General features: G+C 37.1%; 2 protein-coding genes across 3 annotated transcripts in view; both read right to left on the bottom strand.

The window, feature by feature from the left end:
• Positions 1–27,011, bottom strand: part of LOC136264585 (uncharacterized) — a 174,580-nt gene that overhangs the window by 128,651 nt on the left and 18,918 nt on the right. The gene's annotated exons all lie outside the window — the stretch shown is intronic.
• LOC136264587 (uro-adherence factor A-like) overlaps positions 1–27,011 on the bottom strand; it is a 31,142-nt gene that overhangs the window by 84 nt on the left and 4,047 nt on the right. For both annotated transcript variants that reach the window (XM_066059356.1, XM_066059357.1), the window contains exons 2-20: positions 24,171–24,309; positions 22,928–23,017; positions 22,778–22,873; positions 22,636–22,722; positions 18,093–18,245; positions 17,962–18,036; positions 17,251–17,355; positions 17,109–17,195; positions 9,429–9,527; positions 9,352–9,378; positions 9,215–9,292; positions 4,629–4,690; positions 4,367–4,574; positions 4,156–4,199; positions 4,035–4,070; positions 3,912–3,983; positions 3,801–3,858; positions 3,145–3,297; positions 8–120 (exon numbers count right to left, since the gene is read on the bottom strand). In XM_066059356.1, the coding sequence (XP_065915428.1) occupies positions 9,252–9,292; positions 9,352–9,378; positions 9,429–9,527; positions 17,109–17,195; positions 17,251–17,355; positions 17,962–18,036; positions 18,093–18,245; positions 22,636–22,722; positions 22,778–22,873; positions 22,928–23,017; positions 24,171–24,309 (999 nt within the window). In that variant the 3' untranslated portion in view covers positions 8–120; positions 3,145–3,297; positions 3,801–3,858; ... (4 more) ...; positions 4,629–4,690; positions 9,215–9,251. The remainder of the gene's footprint in view (positions 1–7; positions 121–3,144; positions 3,298–3,800; positions 3,859–3,911; positions 3,984–4,034; positions 4,071–4,155; positions 4,200–4,366; positions 4,575–4,628; positions 4,691–9,214; positions 9,293–9,351; positions 9,379–9,428; positions 9,528–17,108; positions 17,196–17,250; positions 17,356–17,961; positions 18,037–18,092; positions 18,246–22,635; positions 22,723–22,777; positions 22,874–22,927; positions 23,018–24,170; positions 24,310–27,011) is intronic.

The raw sequence follows: 27,011 nt of genomic DNA on the forward strand, positions 1-27,011 counted from the left end.
CACTCACATTTCCAGTAGTCACTGTGGGAGAGAACCTACACCTGATGGCAGTCTGTAGTACACGATGTCCTTTATATGTCATCACTGATGCATCACCAGCTAGTTTATCACACTTCCTGACTGAACGGGGGAACAAATTGTTATGACATAGTGTATTTAGCAGTAGACCAGTTATCTGAACCCCGTTGTTCCCAGGAAATGATAAAAATGTGAATTTTTGGATAGCTGAAGACCATTATAAGAGGGATGAAATGGCCCTTTTCATTTTGCGTAGTATTCATTAACTTTGTAGGGTTTCTTAATTGATTGCTGGAGTACATTATGTCAACCAAAATACCACAACCTCAATAGAGTCCAGGAGTTTGTAAAACACAGAATACAGAATAACAGAATTGCAGAATAACGGGATAAGCAAAACTTATCTTTTGCAGATTGTACATAATAGTTATATGCTCTATAGTAATTATACTTTATTTACCTTGCAACAGATCTGCATGGCACACCATGGCGATGGATAAACAGCTGCTGGGCAAGCATTAAATGGAACGAATACACTACCAATCACCGTAGAACAATCTACCTTAACAGTTTTGAAATCCATTTAAAGACAAACACAACCATTGGGCTTCTCTACTGAACTCAAGACTGAACTCCACTCAAGTCAATTCCACTAACTCAATAGTGTGACTCTAATAAATTCGGTTGTATGCACATGAAGGGCAGCTAGTTTGACCTAAGAATAGAACTAGGTCTTAGCGTTTTGTAGTATATCAACTAAGGAGTATAGATAAGTAAGTTTAGCGAAGGTAGATCGCTCTAGGATGATTGGTTGTGTGATTGTCCCATTTAATGCTCGCCCAGCTGCTGTTTATCCATCGCCGTGGCGTGCTATGCAGAGCTGTTGCAAAGTGTAAATAAAGTATAATTACTAGAGAGCATATAACTATTTGTACAATCTGCAAAAGATAAGGTTTGCCTATTCCACAATTCTGTTATCCGTATTCCGTGTTTTACAAACTCCTATAGGCTCCTGTACATTTTAGCCCTTTTTAAAGTTCTGTGGTTGTGTAACCATACCGTATATCCTAACAAACAGTATACTAGTAAATATACCAAATTAGCCTGTCCTACATGGTGGTGGTCTGGGATTAATCTGTCGGTGGTGGTCTGGGATTAATCTGTTGAGGCAATCCTGAGTAGTGAAGTGATAAATGCTGACATGGCTTTTTGGTCAAAAAGTGTTACTGATATATGTGATTTGTGCAAAGAGATAGGTTTACCAAGTACAACCAAGTACAATAAACTGGTAAGGACTCTTCTTTGTAATGAAAATTAACACTTTAGGTAGAAGCAAACTTACTAATCACAATATTGCTAACATTATTAGTTCAAAAAACCAATTAACTTTGTTGCTTCACTACACAAGATTGCCTTGACAGATTAATCCCAGACCACCACCAGTGTGTAGAGTAGGCTTTGGTCTATTTAATAGTACACTGTTTATTGGAATATACACGCAACCACAGAGTTTTAAAAATGGTCAAAAATGTATTGAGCCTATATTGAGGCTTGGAGTATTTTCACAGAAGAATGTACTCCAGTGCTTACATCATCAGTAATTAGTCTGATTGTATACCTTAGGCCCTAAAATGAAATGGCTTATTTCCCTGTAAATGTGTAAAAAAAGGATGACTTTATTCATAAAATTTCATGGCAAACCCTGTAATAGGACCTTGATTATCTGAACAGTATAAGCGACTGCTCTATTAGAGTATTTCGTCATTAGGTGAACGTTCTATTAGAGTAAGTGTATGTTCTATTAGAGTAGTTGAACAGAATTCTATATAAATGAATGGGCTTCATTTATCTGAACACTTTTATAATTGAACTGGTACACAGGTATTCAGATAATGTAGGTCCTACTGTATGTATAAACTAAAGTTATATTGTACATTCAGAAATTTTGTCCCTTGCCTGAAGAGTATTATAGCACTTAAAGGCTCTTACAAACACAATAGTGTCAATGTACCCAAATAGAACACTATGCCATGATCGCTACTCACTAAACTGAAAATGTCTATATCCACCCTCTCCCCCAATTACACAAACTCACTACAATTGATTTAAATTTAATTATTGAGGCTTGAGACTCAATACAGTTCCAGCTCGAAATATTGTGCATGTTACATGCATGCAGGGGAGGGGGGGTAGGACATGATGTCACAACGCGTATAGTTTTGCATAATTTAATTGAATTCCAATGATAATTAAATGATGAAAAACTAACGTACCAGCTACTTGCATCATTGTAGATGCCAAACTCGATTGTATTTACTACTAACAAGTAAGAATACAGCTAACAATAACACAGGTACCTGAAATTACGATAAACATTTATTCTAAATAATGCGCTATTGCAAAATTCATCATCATATCGCTGGGGCTCACCGGGGCTCAGTAGATAAAATGACTTCTACACTAGTGAAGTTACATTTCCGAAAAGAATCACAACGCTAACCTTCATGGTTTACTAGAACTAAAACCTATGGCAAAATGTACAGTACGAATATGTCACGCAATTATTGTGACGTAATGTCCTACCCCCCCCTGACATGCATGTACCATGCAACCTCCATGCATGTTTACTGTAACATGGGTGTATGTGAGGTGCATGTATCATGCAACATGCATGTTACAGTGAGGGGGACATGCATGCATGCAATGACCATCTTCCATTGACATGCATGTACCATATTGGTGTGATGCATGTAGAATCCCACAATGAAAACTGACACTTGGTCATTAGATTATAAGTACAAATCGTAACTTGGCAACTACATACACCATGCATGTTAAACGCATGCCAGTATTTGGTATCAGTACATGTTACAACATGCATGTTGACACAAACATGTAACATGTAGGAAAAGTGTCCGAAATCCATGTATGTTACATGAAACATGCATGTACGTTAATACTGAGAACATGCATGTTTAAGAGATCCTGTAGGTTGCATGTATGCATGGTACATGTGCAATATTTCGAGCTGGGGTCCGCACGCATGATTTGTTTGTTCACAATGAGCATCCCAAAATACACTTGCCCATTCCATCTTAACAAGAACACAACTTAAATAAGACGTACACTTTGTGGAGCATCCTGCCACCGATAGTCCCAGTACTGACGTGACACTGATTTTCTGGTGCGTTCAATTCCAGTACAACCACTGAACATCCTCAGGTCCCACAACTTGATGGTCTGGTCCTTTGAGTTGGTGATCAAATATCGGTCATCTCCCTGGAACAGAAATAACGAAAGCTTTTAATTGTAGGTGCATTCACTTTTGAAGAACAGCAGGTCTTAGGAATTCATTTTTAAAGAGAAGAGCCTCTTTGAAATATCTAAAAATAAATCCTTTTAAAAATTACCTGCTATATGGTATTCACTTTACAACTCTACGGAGAGTTTGTGTACTATTTTTTACTATGTACTGTACATGCTACCCCACCCCACCCCACCCCACCCCACCCCACCCCTCTCCCCAGATAGTTGAGGTTTGATACCAGAGCAGGCTAACACTGTGCATGTAATGGTCTGTTTCTAAATTGATTGCTGATGGTATACATGCAATTAAAGTCTTAGGGCCAATATTTCCTAAGCTGGTGGCTACGTACATTAGGTGGGCAGATTTTTACAATGCTGTTTCTCTGTACTAGGCCCACCAAAAATGACTACAGTGCTTAAAACTGAGGACACCACTACAATATATTCAATATACAGTATACAACATGTACACATACCCTCAATCCTAGTTCATTCCGTTCTCTGTTGTGGATATACAAACAACCATAGTTGGAACTAAATGAATTGAAAGAAGATAACATCACTATAAAGTTGGATGTATCACTTACGCTGCTAGTACATCTCAACCATCGCAAGAAAATTTCACAGCAAACACTCCAAAATTACCCTCACAATCAGGCCTACAGAATGGAACGTTATAACAGCTAGGCCAGGGTGGCTTGAGTTCTTACCTGAGGTCCAGTGGAACAAAGTGGCCATCTTCTTGGCTGTTGTCATGGAGATTACATATCAACACCGAAGGATAGAAAAGTTTCAAACAATAATGGTGGTTGTGTGGAAATTGGTACATACCTTCTATAGACCAAGTGGAATAGACCAAATAGCACTGATCTGGGCTATAGAATAAAAACTTATAGTTCACAGTGTAACAGTAGTTCTATGAACTATTTCGATGTGAAGAACACTGTTTTTTGCTAACATACTCCAAAAATACACTGGTACATGTGTCATTTTAATGGGAAAAATAACTAGCAGGTCTCCCTATAGAGAATTCAGTACTTACAGACTGTAAACACACATCTAATACACTCCACCCAACTTCTGGTGCTAGAAGACTTTTCATCAGTCAATATTTTCCACTGCTAGTATCAAATAGGTGAATATTCTGATCTTGTGAAGCACAAGCAAATAGTAAGCCATCCAGTGAGTGGACACCATAAAACAGCCGGTAACCATAGTGATCAACATGATGACAATATTGGGGTAATAAACTGAAGGGGAAAATGTTGTACATGAGAGTAACAAAGTGTAGTATATCAACTCACTAGTAGGAATATTTGGCACACTCTGCCTCTTTGCTGTAATCTCTATAACTACCATACTGTTGCTATGGTGGGGGAAACAGAATATTTAAGAGATATGTATCGTACTATACACATATATTAAGGTTTTGGGCTTTTCTGGTAAAAACAACACTCTAAACAGTTTCATGGTGACTTGGCCAAGCCCAAAAGTAACTGTACCCGAAATACTTCCAACAGATTGCTACAAAATTGTAAAAATAATTTATTCAGTGTAATTTCAGCGATGGATCCAAGGGGGGTGCATTAGCGGGCACATGGAGAAGGGGCATCTGGGGGGCACAGCCCCCAAAAGCTAAAGGTACTTTATATGTTCCAGGACTGAAATTCTTGATGAAGAGCAGTTTTGTGCACAAATATGTAATAAATTATGCTATGTGGTCTACATTGTTGTAGGGATCAGTGACATACAATCATGAGTAATTCAGTTATGAGCCAAATGTCATATACAATACAATGGCATACAAAGGACCATGTGCATTAATTTTTATCTGCAAAATTCCTAGCTGGCTTTTAGTGGCTAAATGTGCCTATGGGGTGGTGCTGCCTGCCTGACTGAATGATTGACTGACTGATACCTTCAGACAAGTATAACTCAATAGATTATGGCTGCTTTTTTTTTCACTGCTATTTGATGTTGCTTCAGCCTGACAGGTGCCTTTTGACATACAGCCTGTACTGCAGAACATACAAAACATGCTTCATGGTCCTACTTAGTATCCCATTTATCTTTGCTAACAGCGCAAGATGTCAGTTCATGGTAACACTCCGTGATGGCTTCTCTATATGTTTGTAACAGGAATCGTTCAAGTTTTCTGTTGTGACTGGATTGATTGCAGAGGTTCTTCTTGTAGTATTTTTCATACTCTGTGTAACAGGAAGCTGAAAACGAAGTAATTGTTATTACAGTACTTAATAGTTCAGATGCATGATCCAAACGTGGGGTCAAATACATGAGTATTTGTATTTAATTGCATTTAAATACAAATTTTGAGCAAATCATATTTGTAATTGTATTTGTAGCTTAGAAACTGGATGTATTTGTACAGGTATTAGTAATTGAATACTTTCCTAATGTATTTAAATACTTACGATTACTTCAAATACTTTTACCACCAAAATAATATTATAAATCAAATGAATCTTTGACCATAAGCGATAACCAGTGGCATAGCCAGGCCTCCACGGATGGGTGGGCACACTTACTCACTCATACATTTCACTCCATGCAACTAACTAGCACAAAATGCGAGTCCATCCTTAGTGGACTCTACATACATTTGGTTTAAAAACTGTTTCAAAAGTGCATAAATGTATCTAGCTAGCTAGTAATACGCTACGCTGCTGTTCCTGCAGCTTATTTCACTAGTCTAATACTACTGCATGAATGATATAGAAGCTAGAAATTGAAACTAACTTATTGCACCTCCTTGTCTGCCCTCCTTTAAGCTTTAACTCATCTGTACCTGTTTATACTACAGCCTGACTCTTGACATAATCGTATGGCTTAATTCAACCACCAATTGCAATTATTCACCTCCAACCTACTACACCATTTTGTCTATTACTTGTAATAGGTCACTTCACCCCACCAACAAAAGAACATCTGTGCTGTTGCTCACAATTCAATATTCCAGATGCGAAAATAATTGACTGGATTCCTCCTTCCTTGTGTCCCGCCTAAAATTTGGATCACGTGATGATGTGCATTGAATAAAAGCACTGTAACTACCTGGGTCACGTGATGTAATTATTGAACTTATATCAATATCAACTACTGATTTACAACAAAAATATCGCACTACAAAGGTATGCACTATTTGGCTCTTGTTCATAATAACAAAAGCAAGTGGGTGCTGCTCTCCTAGGGAAATTTTGGTGGGCACATGCTGCCTTGGCTACGCCACTGGCATTTATCAATGATTTGATAAGTGAGAAAGTATCCTCTAATACCATTATACCACTTTGACGGTCAAAGAATATTTATTGTTACCATGCTCACCACAAAAGAAGGATCCACTTAAGTTCTGGAAACTATATATTCCCTGTTGGCTAAACTAGCAACCCAATCTTTGCGTGTGATGCTTTTTACAGTGTATGTACCCATTGAAAGACTTTTCAGTATTACACGGAAAATATTAGATGAAATCAATAGCATACAATACACATATACCCCATGTACATACATAGAGCTAGCATGTTGTGCCTTACAATTTAATAACACTAGTTTACAGTACTAACAAAAATAATGATATTATGTGTATAGATTAGAAGGATAATGATATTATGTGTATAGATTAGATTATAGTATATATTATGTGTATAGATTATCTACACTGTACTTATGTGTACATAAGTACAGTGTAGATAGAAAAATTAAGTAGCTACTATTTGTGTTTGCAATTAAATACTATATGCACTGTATTTGAACCCAAGTCTAGGCCATGATCAGACGAAACTATTAAGTCTGGTGTCATTCTTTCTTCTAATGGCAACTAAATATGCTTTTCCAAGAAAAATTAATGCCTTAGCATGGTTTCCTAGTATGAAGAAGAAAACAACCATTTAGTTGAAGATAAAAGGAACGAAAAGCACAGGACGTTAGATTCCCAAAAGCACATGCCACCTATGAGTTTTTTGCTGTGGTATAAAATGGTGGCCGTGTGCTGCTTCGTTTAGCCTCTAGCTTTGCAACTGTGGTCAGGCAGTGAGGCAGGCAAACAAAAACTAAAGGTTTTTGGCTAAAAACAATTCTATACACAGCCTCCTGTTGGTTGTTTTCTTGTTTTTTAAGGCTGTACTTGATGTTGAATGGAGTAAGACTATTCTGTAAAGGCAACTTTCATTGGATATGATATTTCTATGATGGTTTTTAGATGCCACTTTAGAGGGATTATATCCTACTAAACATGTACTACCATAGCATGCTTGTGCAGCGATATTTTGATGTACAACCATGGAAAAAAAGGCAGGTCTCATTTTATGCAATTTAACAGTGCAGCTCGGTTGTTGACCACTTTCCTAGAGTCTTAACAAACACTTGATCAGCCACCATGCATTTAATTAAGTTTAATATGAATGCTTGCATTTTGGGTTGCTTACCACTTTTGTACACTCTTACACTATAGTTTTTATAACTGTATAAAGGGATAATAGCTGGTACTTGACGATGAAGATTTATTAACAGCCCACATGTTTAATTACACCGAGGATTCTTATAGAAAAAAAGTACCATATTGTGTATCATACTGTATTGTATGGTGAAGACTTAAACATAGATATGCTCTTTCAGTAGGCGGAATACACATCAACTAGTAAGTCAGTTACTGATTACTGGGAATGGATAGGAACAACAAACTATGGATTATGTTTTACAAGTATGTAATACTTGCATGAATGTTATCTACACTCAATGTTTTCTTTCATGTAATTTTTTGTAGGGTAAATTTCTAGGTATCTGTTTCAATCATTACAAGTGTTACTTGCATAGTAATGATATAAAGTTATAGACTAGCTGTGGGAAAACAGTATCAGAGTGCATGAATTTTAATTAAATTACTTAGTACACAAATTAAGGTGTACACTGTTTATATAGTGAAGAGCTGATTATTCAACCTAATGGGGAAGCAATAAAACCCGGAATACGGAATAACGGAACAGCGGAATAACGGAATAAGCGAAAATTACATTCTTAATATTTTACTACTATATATACAGTCTATAGCATTTATACAATACTCACCTCGTAGCAATTCCACAGAGAATCACTAAGGCGATCCTCAGGGCGATCTTTAAATAGAACTAGCACAAATCTAGAATAATCTAACTAAGCTAAAATACTTTCTAATACACTTTACTACAAAATCGCTACAACACTATAAGTTCTTTCTGCTACAGCTACTTATACCAGCCATCACACACGAGTAACTGCTCGGATTTATTAGAATCAAGCTGCACAAAGTGATGTCAGCTAAATACAGCACTTAACCTTTTGAATTTACATTAAGCTTGTTTGGCGATGGATAACTAACAGGTTAGCCAAAGTAGATTATTTCAGAGAAGATTTCTTAGGATGGAATGTTGTCACTAATAAATTCGGGCAGTTGCTCGTGTGTGATGGCTGGTATAAGTAGCTGTAGCAGAAAGAACTTATAATAGTGTTGTAGCGATTTTGTAGTAAAGTGTATTAGAAAGTATTCTAGCATAGTTAGACTATTCTAGAGTGGTTAGTTTTGTGCTAGTTCTATTTAAAGATCGCTCTGAGGATCGCCTTAGTGATTCTCTGTGGAATTGCTACGAGGTGAGTATTGTATAAATGCTATAGACTGTATATATAGTAGTAAAATATTAAGAATGTAATTTTCGCTTATTCCGTTATTTCGCTGTTCCGTTATTCCGGGTTTTATTGCTTCCCAACCTAATGTGAGGAAGGGAAATCACCTATAAAGTATACACTGTTTCTATACAAACAAAACATAATAAACAAAGTCAGCATTAAAATATTCTAACACACTTACGTATAGTGGAGTACCATAGATTAGTTTACTTACCTAAGGGTTCTGAAGATTTGGTGTCTTGATTTGGTTACTATGCCAATGTTTCACTTGTAGCTGATCTTGCTTCAGAATCTACAAAATACGACAAATCAGAGTCACTACATACATAAAAGTACACAAGAAATCCTCACATGGTGACTCCATCACTACTTCAGGACCTTCAAAATAAGATAATTCAAGGTTGTAAAGGCACACAAGAAATCCTTACATGGTAATCTAATGGCTACAGTTTCATAATCTGTTTCTTCTAAAGAAACTGAACTTAATAATATATCTGTAGAAGATGCCTCTATCATCACTTCAGTATCTACACAATTAGATAAAATATACACAATTTAGTTAATAAGCTATACCAGAGTTATGTCAATACTATAGACATATAAGTGCAGCTATACAAAACAACTTTATCAGAATCCATGCACTTAAGAAGATACTGTAAATTTCGACGGTAATAAATTTTCAAGGTTAGCTACATCCAAGAAACTTTAACATGCGAATATAAACAAACATTGGATTTTTTGCACATGTTTTAATTTTAACCAGCACGTGAGTGTCCATCCCACCCCGTGGTAAATCCACCCGTGTTCCAGTTATTAAACAAGTAATACTACTTCCTCTTTGAAGAAACAGCAAACAAACTCGTGACATTTCCAAGGGATGTGTCCAATAATACTTTCGTCTTTTATAATGGCTACTGTATATCTATTACTCTCATTTGTAGGTTCTCGTGTGCAGGTAAGATTTTCACCAACTGTTGCAGTCCATAGTCGATGATATACAAGATATCCACGTACACAACAGTTGATCTCAAACGTAGGCTTTGGACATACAGCTGTACGTGACCGATCACGTGATCAACTTGTTAGCATGGTGTGGGCTTGCTTACTGCTGTAGGTGTTGTTCCTTGTTGTACATGTAAATAAAAAACGGTAAAATAGTCAATAGTCTATAAATCAGCAATACACAATTGTTTTAATTTCAGCGTGACAAAACTTTCATGTTAAAATATTTTTGTGGGTACCAGGCACCCATGAAAATTTAACCTGTGAATATTTTCATGCACGAAAATAACCCAATGTTAGAGTGATCCACAGTTCCTAGGTACTACTACTTAATTCATGTTTTAAAAACAGTAGTGACTGATGCTGTAGTTTACCAAACAGAGTTTCACAAAATTGCATGCCTATGTATGTAACTATGAAGTTACAAACAATAACTTGGCCAATGAACCACTTCAGTTCCAAACAATATACATACAAAAATGCAAGTTCCATCCTTTTGCAGACTCTCCATACTTTTGAGAACTTGTTGAAGTGCATTATTGTGCCTAGCTACATGTATACACTACTACTATTACCTATAGAGCAACACTATTTTATTGCACAAAAACAATGCAGTAAATACTAGCAAAACTATACCACAGTTTGCAGATTAACTGTCACCAGCTCAAATGTCATCTCTACCTCTATCTACTCGTGACATCTTCTTGGTATAGCAGACTTAATCATTCTGATGGTCTTAGTAGTCTTATAAATTCACGTTATGCTCGGGAGAGATAAATACTTCACTCACTAGACTTATGTAAGACACGCATTCTAACACATTGTGATATGTAGCTTATAACTACCCTTTGGGCCAGTTTTCTGCATGTCATAATGAACACTGATCATATAGTTTGAGACTCTGACATACTTTGGTATCTTCCACTTCTTCACAACAATTGCTGATACAATAACACCAAATTTCATTTCTCCTTGCAACAACCAATGCCAACAATTATTCCTTTCTCCAACCAATACACACTGGCCAGTTCGCATGGCCTCATTGTTGAACTTCCATCTTTCATCATAAAGACATCTCAAGTTACAGTTCAATCAAAAAACAATATCTTCAATCCAGCAGAAAAACAAAGGTCAGCTAAACGGTTGTAACCCAGATCAACCTACCAAGATTCGAATCCTAATCACGTGCCAATTAAATGACACTCGGCTTTATTTAAAACTAGTGCCCACTATGGTTGTGTTACATCTACATGTATAACGTGTCCCAGTGTCTGTTGCTCTCAATGCTTTGGATCAAAGTTGGTTATTGGATGATAAGTATACTGCAGTAGAATTCATAACAGTAAATCATTGAAGTCACAGCTGCTGTTAGTGTTTACAAAATCATAAAAATACTACAAATAAAATCAAAATGGCATAGCATAATGTGTACTAAGTGTAAATTATGTACATGTGTAGGGCTGAGCAATTGTGACATTTTGCCTCTTTCACAATTGTAGGATGCAACAACATATCACAATTATGATAAGCTATAACTCACATGCATCAATAGCATCATATACGCACAACTTTGTATGAATTATTTCAACAATACACAGTGATATTGTGTACAAGAAAGAAGGCCATAGGCATTTTAACGGTCCACTGAAATGGCAAAAAAACACTTTGGTAATTATCAATCCTTGCTACTAATGGTGCATGTGATTTAGTCAGGTTTAGTAGATATAATACATTTTAGTGTATTGTGGTTAGTCAATTATATTATATCATAACGCATCAGACAAAGAAACTTTGAGGTACCATTGCAGCAACAGAAGTGTCCATGCACAGCTAGATTTGATTTAGTTTCACGTCATATCTATACCATAACAACTTGAAACATGGTAAGAACTTGCTTTGCAGCCTATGGGAGATAGTTAGTGCATTTTATGCTGGTCTTGTGTTGAAGAACGCTCGAGAATGTCAGTTAAAGAGACTGTAAATCAACATTACAGTGGTCAAAGCACGTCTAAGTACATTTCTTGGAAGTTTGAATACATTTAAGGGTCCAGTACAGTGGATAGAGGTAGGAAATCATGAGGAAAAACAATTGTGATGGTGCCACTGGCAAGATATGCATGAAATATTACCTCTACCAGGTGGAGAAACAATTCAGGAATGTGTAATGTAGATACCATTGTTTGTTTCATGGTACTGCTTACCCAGCTTTGTAAACAAACTGAGCTAATCTTACTTCAGTGCATATGAATGAAGCATGAGCTTTGATAGTGTGAAGCACTATAGGCTGAGCTACAGGCTGAGCTACAGGCAACTACAGAACAGCTCTGCTATTGTTTTCCAGCTGAATGTTCAAGTAATCTTGGAACACTGTGAAGTTGAAAAGGAGAGCTTGGTATTGCCACCTGCACATTAGACTTTCACTATTTATCTCACCTTTCTATTGTAAAGTGTAATAGCAGTACTTCCGGTTCTTTGTCTTACATCATGATGTGACGTAACTAGATTTTGTGGCTTAATATATTGGTATAGCAAGGCAATGCTTTTTGTGATAGAACCTTTTGTGTATTTTACTTATCATTGAGTTTAAAATTAAAAATACACAGCAACCTTAAATTCACTGATGGTGGTTGTGGCCTCTCATATCCAATTGATTCTAATCTAGGAGTATTCCATTCTGTAACCTTCTTTGTACTTGCCTGTTACAGCAGGGCCTACAAGGTGCCACCTCAATGACAAAAAAATGGAGCAGATTCAGTAATGTATTTAATCCCATTCCCCATCAATCCTAAACAACCGCAAAGTTCTAGTAACAAGGTCACATGTTTTTGCAAGATTGGTTTGAGTACCTTGCAGGTGGTCTGTTAAACTTTTAATACACGACAATTAAAATAAAATTAATGCGACCAAGAATTTGAAAGATTTGATTTGGAGCAAAATAGTTTCTGCTTCAATCGCTTTGCTTAATCATACCCATCTATGTAGCGTATCAAGAATAGTTCCGTAAGTCGAATGTACCACTTCTACTGCACTACAAAGTGTCTACATGCCCATCACATAACAGACTAATGTTGGAGTTGTCTGGTGGGCTTGTATGGATACACTTTATGCTGCTTAGAAAATAATATTGTATGTGCTTTGGCTGATGACAAGAACACATATAAGTTTTACATAATCACAAAAAAATTCTGCAGTCTTTACAAACATTATAAACTGAAGAGCTAGAAAATCAAGGGAATAAGCAGATTACTAAAGCGGCTAGGTGATGCTACAACATTTCTGTCGGATCATAAATAAAGATTTATACTTTTCCGCCAAAAAATATCACCCAGAATCCCAGGCAGAATCCAGCCTCACCCATCCTTCAAGATGACTTGGTTGCATTGGCTAGGTAGAATCAATCCCCAAATATGCCCCAAAATGCTCAACTTCTACAGAATTTCTTCATAATTTTCTACTGACTGGCTTACTGATGCCATCAGAGAAGTGTAACCTAACGCTAAATTTCTTTGCTGCTCAATGTCACTTGGGTCTGAGATGTACTTCTTGCCTAACCGCAGCAACAGCAGCAGCTACAATGCCTAATTGAGTGGTCACCTTATTGTTGATTTTCGTTGAATTCCTGCCAGCCTGCATCTAATATCAGAAATGCTATTATCAATAAAATTGGCCTTACCATGCAAAAGTTAAAGGGGTAATGCATCTTGAATTACTTATACGTGAAGCCGTTCAAGTTTATGATGTAATCATAAACAAAACACGTCATTGTTATGGATCACATGTCTTTGAATATACGATGATTGTAAGCCAGGTGAGCTAGCTTAGAATGCCCCCTGGGCTGTATATTATTGTAACAAAAGCAATACATTATGGTAGAAGGCGTGAAGCATTTTGTTTCACACAATAACATTGCTGTTACAACTCGCCTGGTTGTGATACATGAACACAAGTTGTTGTGTAGTGTCAATTACTTCCCAGTTGCTTGTTTATTCCTTTTACAGCAAATAGTTTTTATGATTGTTCTCCCATCCACTGACACATGATTTTATTGTACACGAAATAATATGCAACCTTGAATGGCTTTGCAACAAAACACATTTGCAATGCATTGCCCCTTTAAGTAAACTTTGAATTATAAAAGTATCCTTTAAAGCTTCATAATGCACTCATAGTCTATGAAAGAATTACAAATAAACATTGTTATCCTTATTGCAGCTGCTTGTTCATCTTGCACAATCAATGTTCGTCTCTTCGCAATCGATCTTCGTGTGCCACGCCCACTTTTAAACCATTTCAGTTTGGGTTGCTATCGTAGTTGTAACCTTAAAAAACGTTATAAAGTGATAGACAATGCATGGAAAATGTTCTTTTAGCCATTACTTGGTATTTACCTATACATGATTACAGTATAGCAGCCACGCCCATTTGCAATCAATCAATCAATCAATCAATCGCATCATTCAGTACTGTTGCTATGCACTTTCCAAATGTTTACAAACTGATTAAACAGGTTTAGAAAGATAAAACTTATGCATAAATACAAGAAAAACTGCAACTTGAAAGCTTCGAACATTTTTATTAGTGAATGTTTGAAGGTAAATTTCAATATTTGTCCCAGCCCTATAGCTAGTGATTATATATCCTTTAAGTTTTTGCAAAATCTGCAATATTATAACTTGACAAATATAATTTTAAAATACATTTAACAGAACACTCATTCCATGGTCAGTGTAAATGTGGATTACTATATCAACAATATATTTGATGGTCTAGATAGTCTTAATTATTGCATCGTGCATATCAATTCAATGGAATGGATTACTGAACTTGTTACCTTATGTGGCCACAAAATCGATAAAGAAAACAAGTTTCCACAATTGAGTATTATTGCTTATAGTGCCAGCACTGTGTACATCTTTCTTTTGTAAAACAGCACAAATTGTCAACTTGTCAAAGAGTTCATTTTTTGCAACAAAAGCAGTACAGTGGATCCTCAGTTATCCGAACAGCTTTGTTCTTATAATTAGCTTAAAGTGTTCAGATAAGTGAATTTGTTCAGATAAATGAAGCCCATTGATTTATATACAGAGCTTCGTTGAACTACTCTAATAGAACAGTCATTTACTCTAATAGAATGCACACTGATGACAAAATACTCTAATAGAACAGTCATATTTGGCGTTCGGATAATCAAGGTGTTCGAATAATCGAGGTGTTCGGATAACTGAGGTTCGGATAAGTGAGGATCCACTGTACCATGCAATTACACAAGTGTTTGAAGTGTAGAGAAAAATTAGGAATTTTGCTATTTAGTAGGGAGCAGTTAAACAGTATGGTTTAAAGTTTACAGTTTCTTGCACAAAAATTAGAGATGATCACCTGAAGCAAAAATTTAAACCTTACCTTAGCAGCTTAGTCACGTACATTTGTATTCATATAGGGATTAAATTTGCACCTTGGATGATGATCCACTTGTTTAACCATTTCTTTGTAATGGTCCCTAATGATTTTTCTTTACCCTTACGTATGTTTTGTAACATATTCGTCATAAGTGAACGTCTATAACACTACATCAAAGGAAAGAATGGCAAGGTTAAATTGGATGACGAAACATTTGTACCTGCTGTACATATCACAGTACAGTAGGACCTTGATTATCTGAACTTCGATTATCCGAACAGTAGCGGTGACTGTTCTATTAGGGTGTTTTGTCAACAAGTGTATGTTCTATTAGAGTAGTTCAACAGAGCTCTGTATATAAATCAACGGGCTTCATTTATCCAAACAAATTCACTTATCTAAACACTTTTGTGATTTAGCTGGCACAAGTGTTCGGATAATGGAGGTCCTACTGTAGCAGTTTTGCTTTGTTTTAGGCGAAGTTCTACCCATTTCACAACCCCATACAGAGAGAACAATACGTGAAACTCAACTTATGGACTAGTTCCATTTTATCCTTACTAGGTTGACTTTACACTAACCTATAGACATGCTACTGCGAATGGGCACAGAAAAGAAATGTGACACAAAGGCAAATCCAGCACAATTATTATGGTTGTATGACTGTTCTATTACGGAACATTACATTACACTTTTGTCAATCTCTGGCTGGATAAGGCCTAATTTTCATTTTATTACTACGGCTTGATAAATGTATCTGAAATTTGACACTTTCTGCATATCAATGTGAGTTTTTTTTGCCATACACTTCTGAAATCTCACCTGAGAGAAGGGGTGAGGGCTATGGACCAAAAACATAACTTAGATAATCGTATGTACAATACGCTTTGATTTTAGGAAGATCAGATCTTTAAAAACCACTAAGATACTTGCTAGCAAGTCCTTAAAAGGTTGAGACCTGCTAATAGAAAGACCTCAAGCATTGCAAATCTCATTTTCGATCATTGATTTACTACACTCTTCTATGCATATTGCAGGCTAATAGCCCAGAGTGGGCAACCAGTTGCCCAAGCCAATACGAGTTTATCTACTGTATTCTTTTTATCAGCATGCATGCCTGTAGTAGAGCAGAACGCTGTAGCTACAATTGTTGTGACAAATGAACTCAGAGATATCATGGAAATTCTGTTTAGAGCGTATGCATTTTAGTAAGTGTATTACGCCTGTTTTATCTTCTATTGAACTATTAGCAAAGACATAGATGGGTAAGCTTCCTTGTAGAATGGTTAATTAGTGTTACCTGATGGGTGTGATCCATAATTAAAATTGTGCTGACCACTGTTCACCAATGTTATTAACAAATCATAACTTTTCTTACTGACACTTAGCCACACATTTTGCAATACCATTGCACGTATACCTTTACTAAGGAAGCAGCAATAAGTATGAGCTTCAATTTCTATAGCTTTTTGACAAATACGTGTTCGGTCTTCCGCACTTCCTGTCCACACAGTCACTTACTGTATTTTTACATTGCATGACGATTTTTAAGTGACATATTCAATCCTACAATGACTCCACCTATATACTCATACAAAATGATCCCATTGTTTAGGAAACTCGGTCTGGGTTCCTAACCTATACTACAGTAAATACCAGTTAGAGTGGCCTAAGCAAGAGATTAGAGTCACACAGACATGAAGACTTACCTGCAGGTACCACAGGTTCGGTTAATAGCAACGGATAAAATGTTGACATTCTCTTCAATGGACTTGTAAATGACGATGTTTCAGAATCTACAAAATATAACAATTTAGAGTCATAACATAAAGATGCACAAGATATCCTCACATGGTGATCCAATGGCTTCAGTGTCTTCTACAGGTTCTGTTTCCTCTATAGAAACCAAACTCAATCTTATACTCACGGACGATGGCTGCATCACTGTTTCAGAATCTACACCATTAGATATTTCATTAATGAAACAACAAACAGATTAATTTGTTTTTTTATGTTACAGGTGACATCAAACGATAGTGGCCAAGAAACGTAAGTCCATGATGTATACATTTTCGTACTGTGGTATGCCAAAAGGCACCTGTCAGGCTGACACAATGTCAAAAACTTATGCCCATAGCTTCAGTCGATATCAGGTTATGGTTGTCTGAAGGCATTAGGCAGGCAGGAATGCAGCTGCAGGTGACTAATCGGTAGAAAATTCTGCTAAATACAATTTATTTATATTCCGTAGCAACTTATCGGAAGCACTTCTGGTTGCTCTGAAGATGTTTTTGGACTTGATCATACCTCGCCAAGATGCTATGAAGGTATTGTGAGGCTGGTTTGATATTTAAAAGTCCAAAACTTCATGATTCCTACCATACTTTGTTAGATGTTAAATTTCTGATAGGTTTACATTGATAAAGCTAGCAGGAGCAAAAGAGGATAAAACTGTCTCTTTGTCATACATTTCTGAAATGTTACATCTTAAGAGAAGGGGTAGGACTAGTAATATAGCTACCAGTTAGGCAAGAGATTAGTCACACAAACATGAAGACTTACCTGGTTCAGTTAATAGCAATGGATATAATGTCGACATTTCCTTTAATGGATTTGCAAATAACGATGTTTCAGAATCTACACAAATATAACAATTTAGAGTCATTATATAAAGGCGCACAAGATGTCCTCACATGGTGATCCAATGGCTTCAATGTCTGCTACAGATTCTGTTTCCTCTATAGAAACTGAACTCAATCTTACATCCACAGATGATGACTCCATCACTGCTTCAGACAATGACTCCAGCACTGCTTCAGACAATGACTCCATCATTGCTTCAGAATCTACACAATTAGAAAATTTAGTTAATCATGCAGTATGATAGAACTTATAGGATCATGAGGTTTGGATTTCTCTGGCCCTAAATCCAGCCTCACAATACCTTCATGGTGCCTTGACAATATCTACTAGTTAAAGCACTGCTGCGAGTGCAATATGGAAAACATAGCACGAGGGCGTGGGTGAGAGACTAATACAGCACGAGGCGAAGCCGAGTACTGTATTAGGTTCAAGACCATGCCCGAGTGCTATTTTTTCCATATTGCACGAGCAATGGCGGTGCTTTAACTGGTTTATTGTACTAAAGTAGTGGCTGCAAAGAGTGGGGGTGACATCAAGTAGCAGGAGGTGAGTGCCTATCCGCTTAAGTTCGAGACTGTGTGTAGCTATTGCAGTGATTAACTAGCTATTCGAGGCATTATTCATACTCGTTCATACTGCACCAACGTGAAGCTAGCTACATAGCTTCAATTGATTTGAACTGCCGAGAGCGACAGTAAATGGCCAACTACTTGCTCCTCGGTTGAGGCCTGGCTTAATGCCCATGAGTAAGTCTGTGACTATGTTATAGAGAGGCTTAATATTGTGTTTCGCAGGTGAGAGTGCATTTATAGAAGCCATGGTATGGCGTATCACGAAGGAACTGGAAGCGAATTAACTTATCGTGTTCCACTTGGCTTTACAATGTGGACAGGAGTCACTTTGTAGTGTTGACTAACGCTGTTCCTTTGCTAACTGCATTCGCTAAATGGCTTTCAGGTTAATTCGCCCACTTGTATTTAGGTCATGGCATTGTTCTGTGTGTTTATGATGCGTCATAATTGTTGAATGGCTTCATAACATTGCAGTGGTTTGGTGACAGGAATGCGATAATGTGTCTGGCATTGGTCATGCTTTGGTCAACTTGTTTACTGTTTCAACAGTGCTGTATTGGGATCAAAGGGAAAATACAGCACACTTGGGCAAATACAGCACACTTGGGCAAATACAGCACACTTGGGCAAATACAGCACACTGCCAGCTTTGAAGTGTGAGCCAGGTGTACAATATGGAAATAAAAGTACACTTTTCACCTTGATCTTTTCACCCAAAGTACAATAATGGTTAGGTACAACTAAGCCCAAAAGTGCCTTCAGTACGACCAGACATGTTTCCAATAGCTTGGTACAAACAAAAGTTTTTATTAATTATTTAGTTCTACTGACTGACAGCCTGATACCTACGTACTGTAACTTGATAACAGCTAAGGCCACAGGGTTGATTTTTTCACTGTTCAATGTCGCATCAGCCCAACAGGTGCCTTTTGGCATTCTGCAGTATGTACAATGCGTATTGCATGTGTTCTCCTTTCGCATATGATACTACCATGTATACTTGCAAGTATGGTGTGCCTCTGAAAATGTTTCATAGATTTTTTTGAATATACATTGTTACAAGCAAATTACTTGGCTTCCAAACAAGTAAGCTAGGTATAGGCAAGAGTTTATTCAAAGTGCCATCTAGCTTTTGATTTGTGCATCTTTATCATTATAAAGCCAATATGTGTTGTATGACTAACTGCATTAAGCAAAAAAATTTTAGTAAGACACAAGTGATTTTCTCCTGATCCACAGTTCACTGTCCAAGGATCCTGTTACAAATAGAGCAGGAGTTTATTATGTAGTTACACAATGGGCACGAGTGCATTTATACAGGCAGAACATGAGTGCATGTTGTATAACTGTTATGTACCATTCAGCTAATTGGTGGGGAGAGTCCCACAGGACAGCTGCACCTGTTATAAAAGCCAGGTTTCTAACATCGATTGTGGGTGACCAAGCCGAACGTTGCAGTGACATTCTCTCTACAGTACCACAGCCACCTGAGATATTGCATTTGGCCAAAGTTAGTATGCTATGCCTATGAGCTATAGCACTAACCTACATTCACTGTTCGGCTCTTGATCATCACGTAACTACTGAACCACTACTAGCCTAATTCTTACTATCTCAACTCGAATCTAGTGGCAAGACAAAACTGGCTGCCACAATCGAATGTAATGGTTAGGGCTGAGCAATAGTATCAATAGTGCGATATATTGCAATAGTAAATCACTATCGTTATCGCGATAGTAGGGATATCACTATTGTGATAGTTATAATAAGCTCAGATCTGCATTAAAATGGTATCAACAACCCTTCTATACTGTTTTACAGTTAGTATATCCAGCTTTCTTACAAAGGAGTGGCCTGTAAAAGCTATACCAAAAGTCCATATTCATCAGCTGCCCACCCAGTTAATTAACAAATGTCTGTGCATGCAAAATAACTTTCTATATGACTGCAAATTATAGTTATACAACTAAGACTTTGTTAAGAGCAAAGTGTTTCATACACTATCAGGATAGTATTCATTATCGCGATGTTTAATGAGTAACTATCGTGATAGTAAAATTTTTACTATCGCTCAGCACTAGTAATGGTGAGGGTTATTTAAAATCTAGTTAGTCTCGTGCCCAGCCAGGCTCGCGCTAATGCACAAACACCGTATGGTGACAATGCTCGAGTTTCTTGGGCCCAGAAATGCTATCCAGCCAAAATATTGGCTGGCCAATCAGAATCAAGGAGTTACATAATCGCTTAAAAACAGTGAAAAACCATTTGAAAATGGCTAGGAATAAAGTAAAACTCACAAAGGGGCGATTTTCTATACGCAATCTCTTATTAGTAGAGGATAATGTTTCGTTACTGGTGAAATGTCGAGTCACCACTATTCGGTTTTATAAGGTACGTGAGATTGGAAGACACAACTTGACAACAAACCTCTTGAGCAACCTAGGCTAATAAATGGCTTTAAATAGTCCGCTCTTTCATCAACTTCCAATACATTCATGCAATTATGCAACTCCTCAATTCTGATTGGCCAGCCAATATTTTGGCTGGATAGCACTTCCAGGCCCAAGAAACTCGAGCATTGTCACCAGATGGTGTTTGCACAATAGCGCAAGCCCGGCTGAGCATGGGACTAGGCTAGGATGGCATTAGACTAGTAAGTTTTATAAGTACATTTATGTATGTAGACTAGAGGTTAGGCCACTCTGTTGGCTTTTTTCAATTGCCATTGGCTGCTTAGTTGACCTTGATCCAGTGATGCTATAGCCCCACAATCAACTTTACATGTTACGCTATAAAAGAATTCGAATCAACTGTGAGTTGTCTTTCTACCTATTAGGTGAGGTGTCGTAGCGGTCTCGGCTGCCAGCACTTCTGCAATCCACAGCCAGTGTAATACCCATACATATATTGCACTGCAGTCAGTGGATTATAATGTATAATGCACTTGCTGCGGTTTGCAGCAGTGCCATATACAAATTATGGCACTGGCGGCACCTTTGAACTGCCCACGCAGAGTGGTACACTTCTCATTAAAAAGCTTTGCTTTCAGAACTACTGTAAAAGGTCATCACTTGAAATTTGGACAATGACCATCTGTACAGAAATCAACTATGGTAACATAGCATGATATAACCACCCCCAACTGACAATTAAGTTTCTGATATATTAGTATAGAAATTCAGCGATGATGAGATCCCTGCTTAAAATTGCATTACAACTCGTATTTTATAATGTATAAATTTCCGGCAGCTAGGTTTTCATTAATAATTGCTAGCATCGATTTTAACTGTCATATTAATTACATAGCTTAACTTTGTCCTGAGCATACTATAGGGCTATGCGATAATGGGAAAACCTATATCTCAACAATTGTTGATAATGAAAACCATTTACATTAATAAAATTATGGCAGGGTAGTTTGCAAGTACGAATAATAATTGTTTACAGGCAAGCAATACATTTGCCAAAATTGTCTTCATAGCACTGCCACGACTAGTTGGGGACTTTTCTCACAAGTGTAAACTCTGACTACTGTTGATTTACGGAAGTTTATCTCAATAATCAAGTTATCACAATAAGCCATACAGTTATCACGACAACTGTTTAGTCATGACTACTGCACAGGCCTACATGATTTCATTGTGAAACTGTAATTGATGAAGTTAACATGGTGATATAGCTACTACAAATTGGTAGGTCCACTCATGAATTTGTACAGCTGTGGTTTTCGCCTACACAAACAAGTAGGGTTTCAATTTAAACACTTAATTACTATTCACATACCTATGTAAATTGTTTGTCTTCACCAAAGCTGTGTCAGCTACTAAAGCACTATGAACTTTCATGAATATATAGGGAAGCAGATTCGCAAACTTTTATAAATCCAAAGTACTGTTGGTATTTCAAAAAAAACTGGCCATTTCTATAATTCTGAAAACTCAAATATTCAGAAAGGGGTGAGGGCTATGGACCAGAAATGTAACTACCAGTTGGAGTGGCCCACACAGACATGAAGACTTACCTGAAGGTACAACAGGTTCAGTTAATAGTAACGGATAAAATGTTGACATTCCCTTTAATGGACTTGTAAATGACGATGTTTCAGAATCTACAAAATATAACAATTTAGAGTCATTACATAAAGGTGCACAAGATATCCTCACATGGTAATCCAATGGCTTCAGTATCTTCTACAGGTTCTGCCACTAGCACAAAACCTAAATTATCCACAAAAGATGACTCCATTTCTACTTCAGAACCTTTAAATAGGACAATTCAAGGTCATTAAGTATAGAGATACAAGAAACCCTCACATGGTAATACAGTGTTGTTGTCTGTCTCCTCTACAGAACCTGAACTCAACCTTATATCCACAGAAGATGACTCTATCACTACTTCAGAATCTATAGAAATATGATTAAATTAAAGACATGCACTGGGACACCAGTAAATTTTTTATCAGGTAACTTAGTACTTTACCTGACATTTTCAAATGATCAGTAGTTTCGTTTTATGAAATTTGTCTATTCGTGGCCACACTTAAAGTACATTTGATTCACTGGTGTAAGAATTTGTAATCTTATCTTCTAATAACCAAGGTACAGTCCAGGCTATCTAGTGATTGTATACACCTTGAACTTGATGGTGCTTAGTTATCCCAGTCTTAATGGACTGCCCTTGCCTATCACCTCCCCTCCCCTCCCCTCCACACACACACAACACACACAATTAATGGAATGATGGACAACTAAATGGTGTGTTGCTCTTGGTTCCAATTGCTTTAGCTTTTACTGTTAATTTGGAAGTAAAACATTGTAGCTGCCTCCCTGTTGGCTATACATCATACACTATCAATTGTAGCCAAGCCAATGGCAATAATTATGCCAACTTTCTGGTTGCACTACACAGCTACGTATCTTCACATAGCCTTCCCTATTAGCTACTTAAAAGCCTTTTGCAGTATTGATGGTTGGTATACCCTACAAGCTAGTGTGTACTACTTAAGGCATTATATAGGAAGGGTCTGATATGTCATAGTGCATCTGTCTGTAATCATAACAGAAACACCATATGTGCATGGGTGCCCCATACATGTATAGGATACCTCATATGGAAAAAATACTCATATTGTTAAAGGGACAGTGCATCGGTATCAAAGACGTTCAGTTCCGTCCAGTGAAATCATGTTATTATAACAGTTTTACTGCGTGTACACCAGGAATGGTAGGATACTAGAAAAAGGTGCCTTATGACAAATTGCTGTGGTGACACTCTCACTTGGTTGAGATACATGGGATAGGTTGTTGTGCAGTGTTAATTTCATACAGTTGTGTCTCGCTATGCTTCACAGCAGTAGAAGTACAAGATTAAAGCATCTTTTCACTAACTTCACCCACTACTTTATGTTAAGTAAGTTATAAACTTAAACAGCTTTGCCATAGAAACAATAACAACACACTGTCCCTTAAAGTACGTCAAAAAACTGGGTACATTGTCTAATCCTTGACATCTATCAATCTATTAGAGTAACTTATTACAGTCAAAAGTGCTACTTACTTGAAGGTTCACTGAGTACTATGTCTTGTAACTCTTGTCCATCAACTAGATCAAGTGTTTCTTCTAAGCATGATACTGCCACTAGATGACAACTTGAAAAAGTCATTTCTTGGATTTTAGTCCAAGAAACTACAGCATCCTGTGTGAAAAATCTGAGTTCACTACTATTGGTAAGAGTAACAATGCAATAGCATATGTAACTGTCTCAGCCATAACCCGCCTAATTTGTACAACTTCCAAATTTATTTTTTTTATTTTTTTGACATGATCTACACTGTCCAAGGAATGGATCACCAAAGTTTCAGCGTATGTATTGTGGTGAGTAGTTTGGGAATTATAGTAGGAAGAACAAGGAAATTGATTTTTACAGCAACTGTACTGAAAACAAACTACAAGTGCTTACATTCGCAGCCATAACTTTTGTTTGCATTAGTCTACAGTGTTGGTATTTGGCTTAAAATGTTCACCATGGATGGGAAAATCAACAAAAGTATGGAGGTACGATTTTAGACCTGTAGTCACTTGTACATATACACATATGAATGCGGTTTTATCGAAGAAATGATAACGATCTTGTTTACATCTACTGCATCATACACAAACGCCAGTGACACACATACCATTGGAGCTACAAAACAATATTTTCAAACTCTTCAGGAGCAGGTGAATAAGATGGTATATAGGATTGATTTGAGACTGGCTTCTCTGAGCTTGATTGAATCTTTTCTTCTTCTTTATAACATGTTAAATTTCGTTTACTAAAATGCATGTTTTTGTTTGTATGTTTGCTTCTATGTCTGTTCACACCTGCACCTGTGTGGCACCTCACACATACTAAAGTTTCTTTGTCTGATACGTTATGACGTAATATAATTGACAAACCGCAAAATGTATTAAATCTACTAAACAAAACTAAATCTGACTAAATCACATGCACCAACCTATCTCACTAGGATTGATAATAGCAAAAGTTTATTTTACCATTTCAGTGAACCTTTAAGAAATTTTCAGCCCATTACACAGCATTACAAACAAAGAACACCACATGAAGGACTTCTGCAATCAATCCAGTCACAGCAAATAACTCAGACGATTCCCATCTTGTAGGGAAGCCATTGCTCTGCGCTATGGTGAATTAACATTTTTCTGCCAGCAAAGATAAATGGGACACAAAGGAGGACACAAAGGAGGACACAAAGGAGGACACAGGTAAGTCCATGAAGCATGCATTGTATGCACTGCGGTATGCCTGGATGCCTAACAGTGAAAATCAGGTCCATAGCCTTAGCAGTTGTTGAGTTACACTTGTCGAGTTATGCTAGTCTGAAGGCATCAGACAGGCAGTTAGTCAGTTAGTAGAAAATTTTGTAAATGTATATATATATTTAAATTCCATAGCAGCGTATCAGAGTATTTTTGGCCATTCTGTGGACACTGTAAGGCTGGCTTATACCTCACCAATACTGTCAAGGCGCCATGAAGGTCTGGTTTTGGTATGATATTTTGACCAGAAAGTCCAAACATTTATAAACTCTAATGATTATACAGTACTACTGTACTGTATGCATGGTGACCCATAACTCGATGGTGGTTGCTCCTATCAACTTACAACAAATTCCATTCACTTAGCCATTAAATTTTGTATCAGACTACATATGTGACCCAATTTTGGAAAACCGTCGATATACGCACAACAGTACTTTTGTAATAAAACGCATTTAAAAACCATGGGTAAAAAACACAAGCGCCAGAAAAAAAATTATGCAAGTTTTTATCGTCTCGCCGGTGGACGAATTAAGCCGCCAATGGATAAATCCTGGGAATCACCGTGTTCGCCTGTCCATAGGGAGTACAAAAATCTTTGTTTCATCTCCCTACACGAAAAGATTCCAAAGTTACAGACGTTTGTTTATGTTGCGATGACGAAAGAATTTACTGACGATCGTTTTTCAGTGAATTTGCCTTCTTTCTCGAACAAACAAGCCTGCCTGAGGGAAAACCTATACTTTGGTGCATGCACAAATTCATGGCGAACACAATGAGCCAAGATTCAATTCCATACGTCGTTGTATCAGCAAGTTATGATGGTTTATGTAAGCGCCTGTAGATTCTTTTCTCGATAGCTTCTGTACATATCTAATTATTTGCTTGTACGGCTGTGTAGTGCTGTATTTCCAAAGCTGCTTAACTTAGGAAGCTGAAACTTGGCTAGTCCATTCTTCTGTCCTTGTAGAAAACAAAGAATAATTAAAAGCATTTTGAAAATTGTGCGGATATCGACGGTTTTCTAAAATTAGGTCACATATGATTCATGCGATTAAACCCATGACTGAAATTAAACAATGTGGCAAGACACAAATCCCTGTTGTTCATTACTTAGTAACAAGTACCGTATTTACTTGGTTAAATGCCGTGGTTACTATTAGCCTAAGCTCCAAAATTGATGCGGCTACTATTCAAGGGCGGCATTTATTGTACTTGAGCACTTATTACATGCAACAGGAGCTCATCAAATCCTATGGACAAGGGAGTGTGTAACTCTGTACACTACGGACAAAATTCAAACATGGCGTCCAGTGTTACTATGTATATAATTAGTTACATCATCCTTATGTGCAACAGGGATACACTAAATGGGCTGCTACTCCATCATCTTACATAAAACTGCTTCGATAAGAAGATTGTTGAGTTGAAGGTAGAGAGTAATATAGCGTGATTTCACGTGATTAGTGACTGTAGAAAGACTGTTCTGCTAAGCCCATGCTACTATTCCTCCACCGTGCCATTGAACTTCATTTCCATAGCTTCATTTTGTTACAGCAGAAACATAACATAATCAAG

The sequence above is a fragment of the Dysidea avara genome, chromosome 8 (genome assembly GCF_963678975.1).
Source record: "Dysidea avara chromosome 8, odDysAvar1.4, whole genome shotgun sequence".
Taxonomy (NCBI): Eukaryota; Metazoa; Porifera; class Demospongiae; order Dictyoceratida; family Dysideidae; genus Dysidea; species Dysidea avara.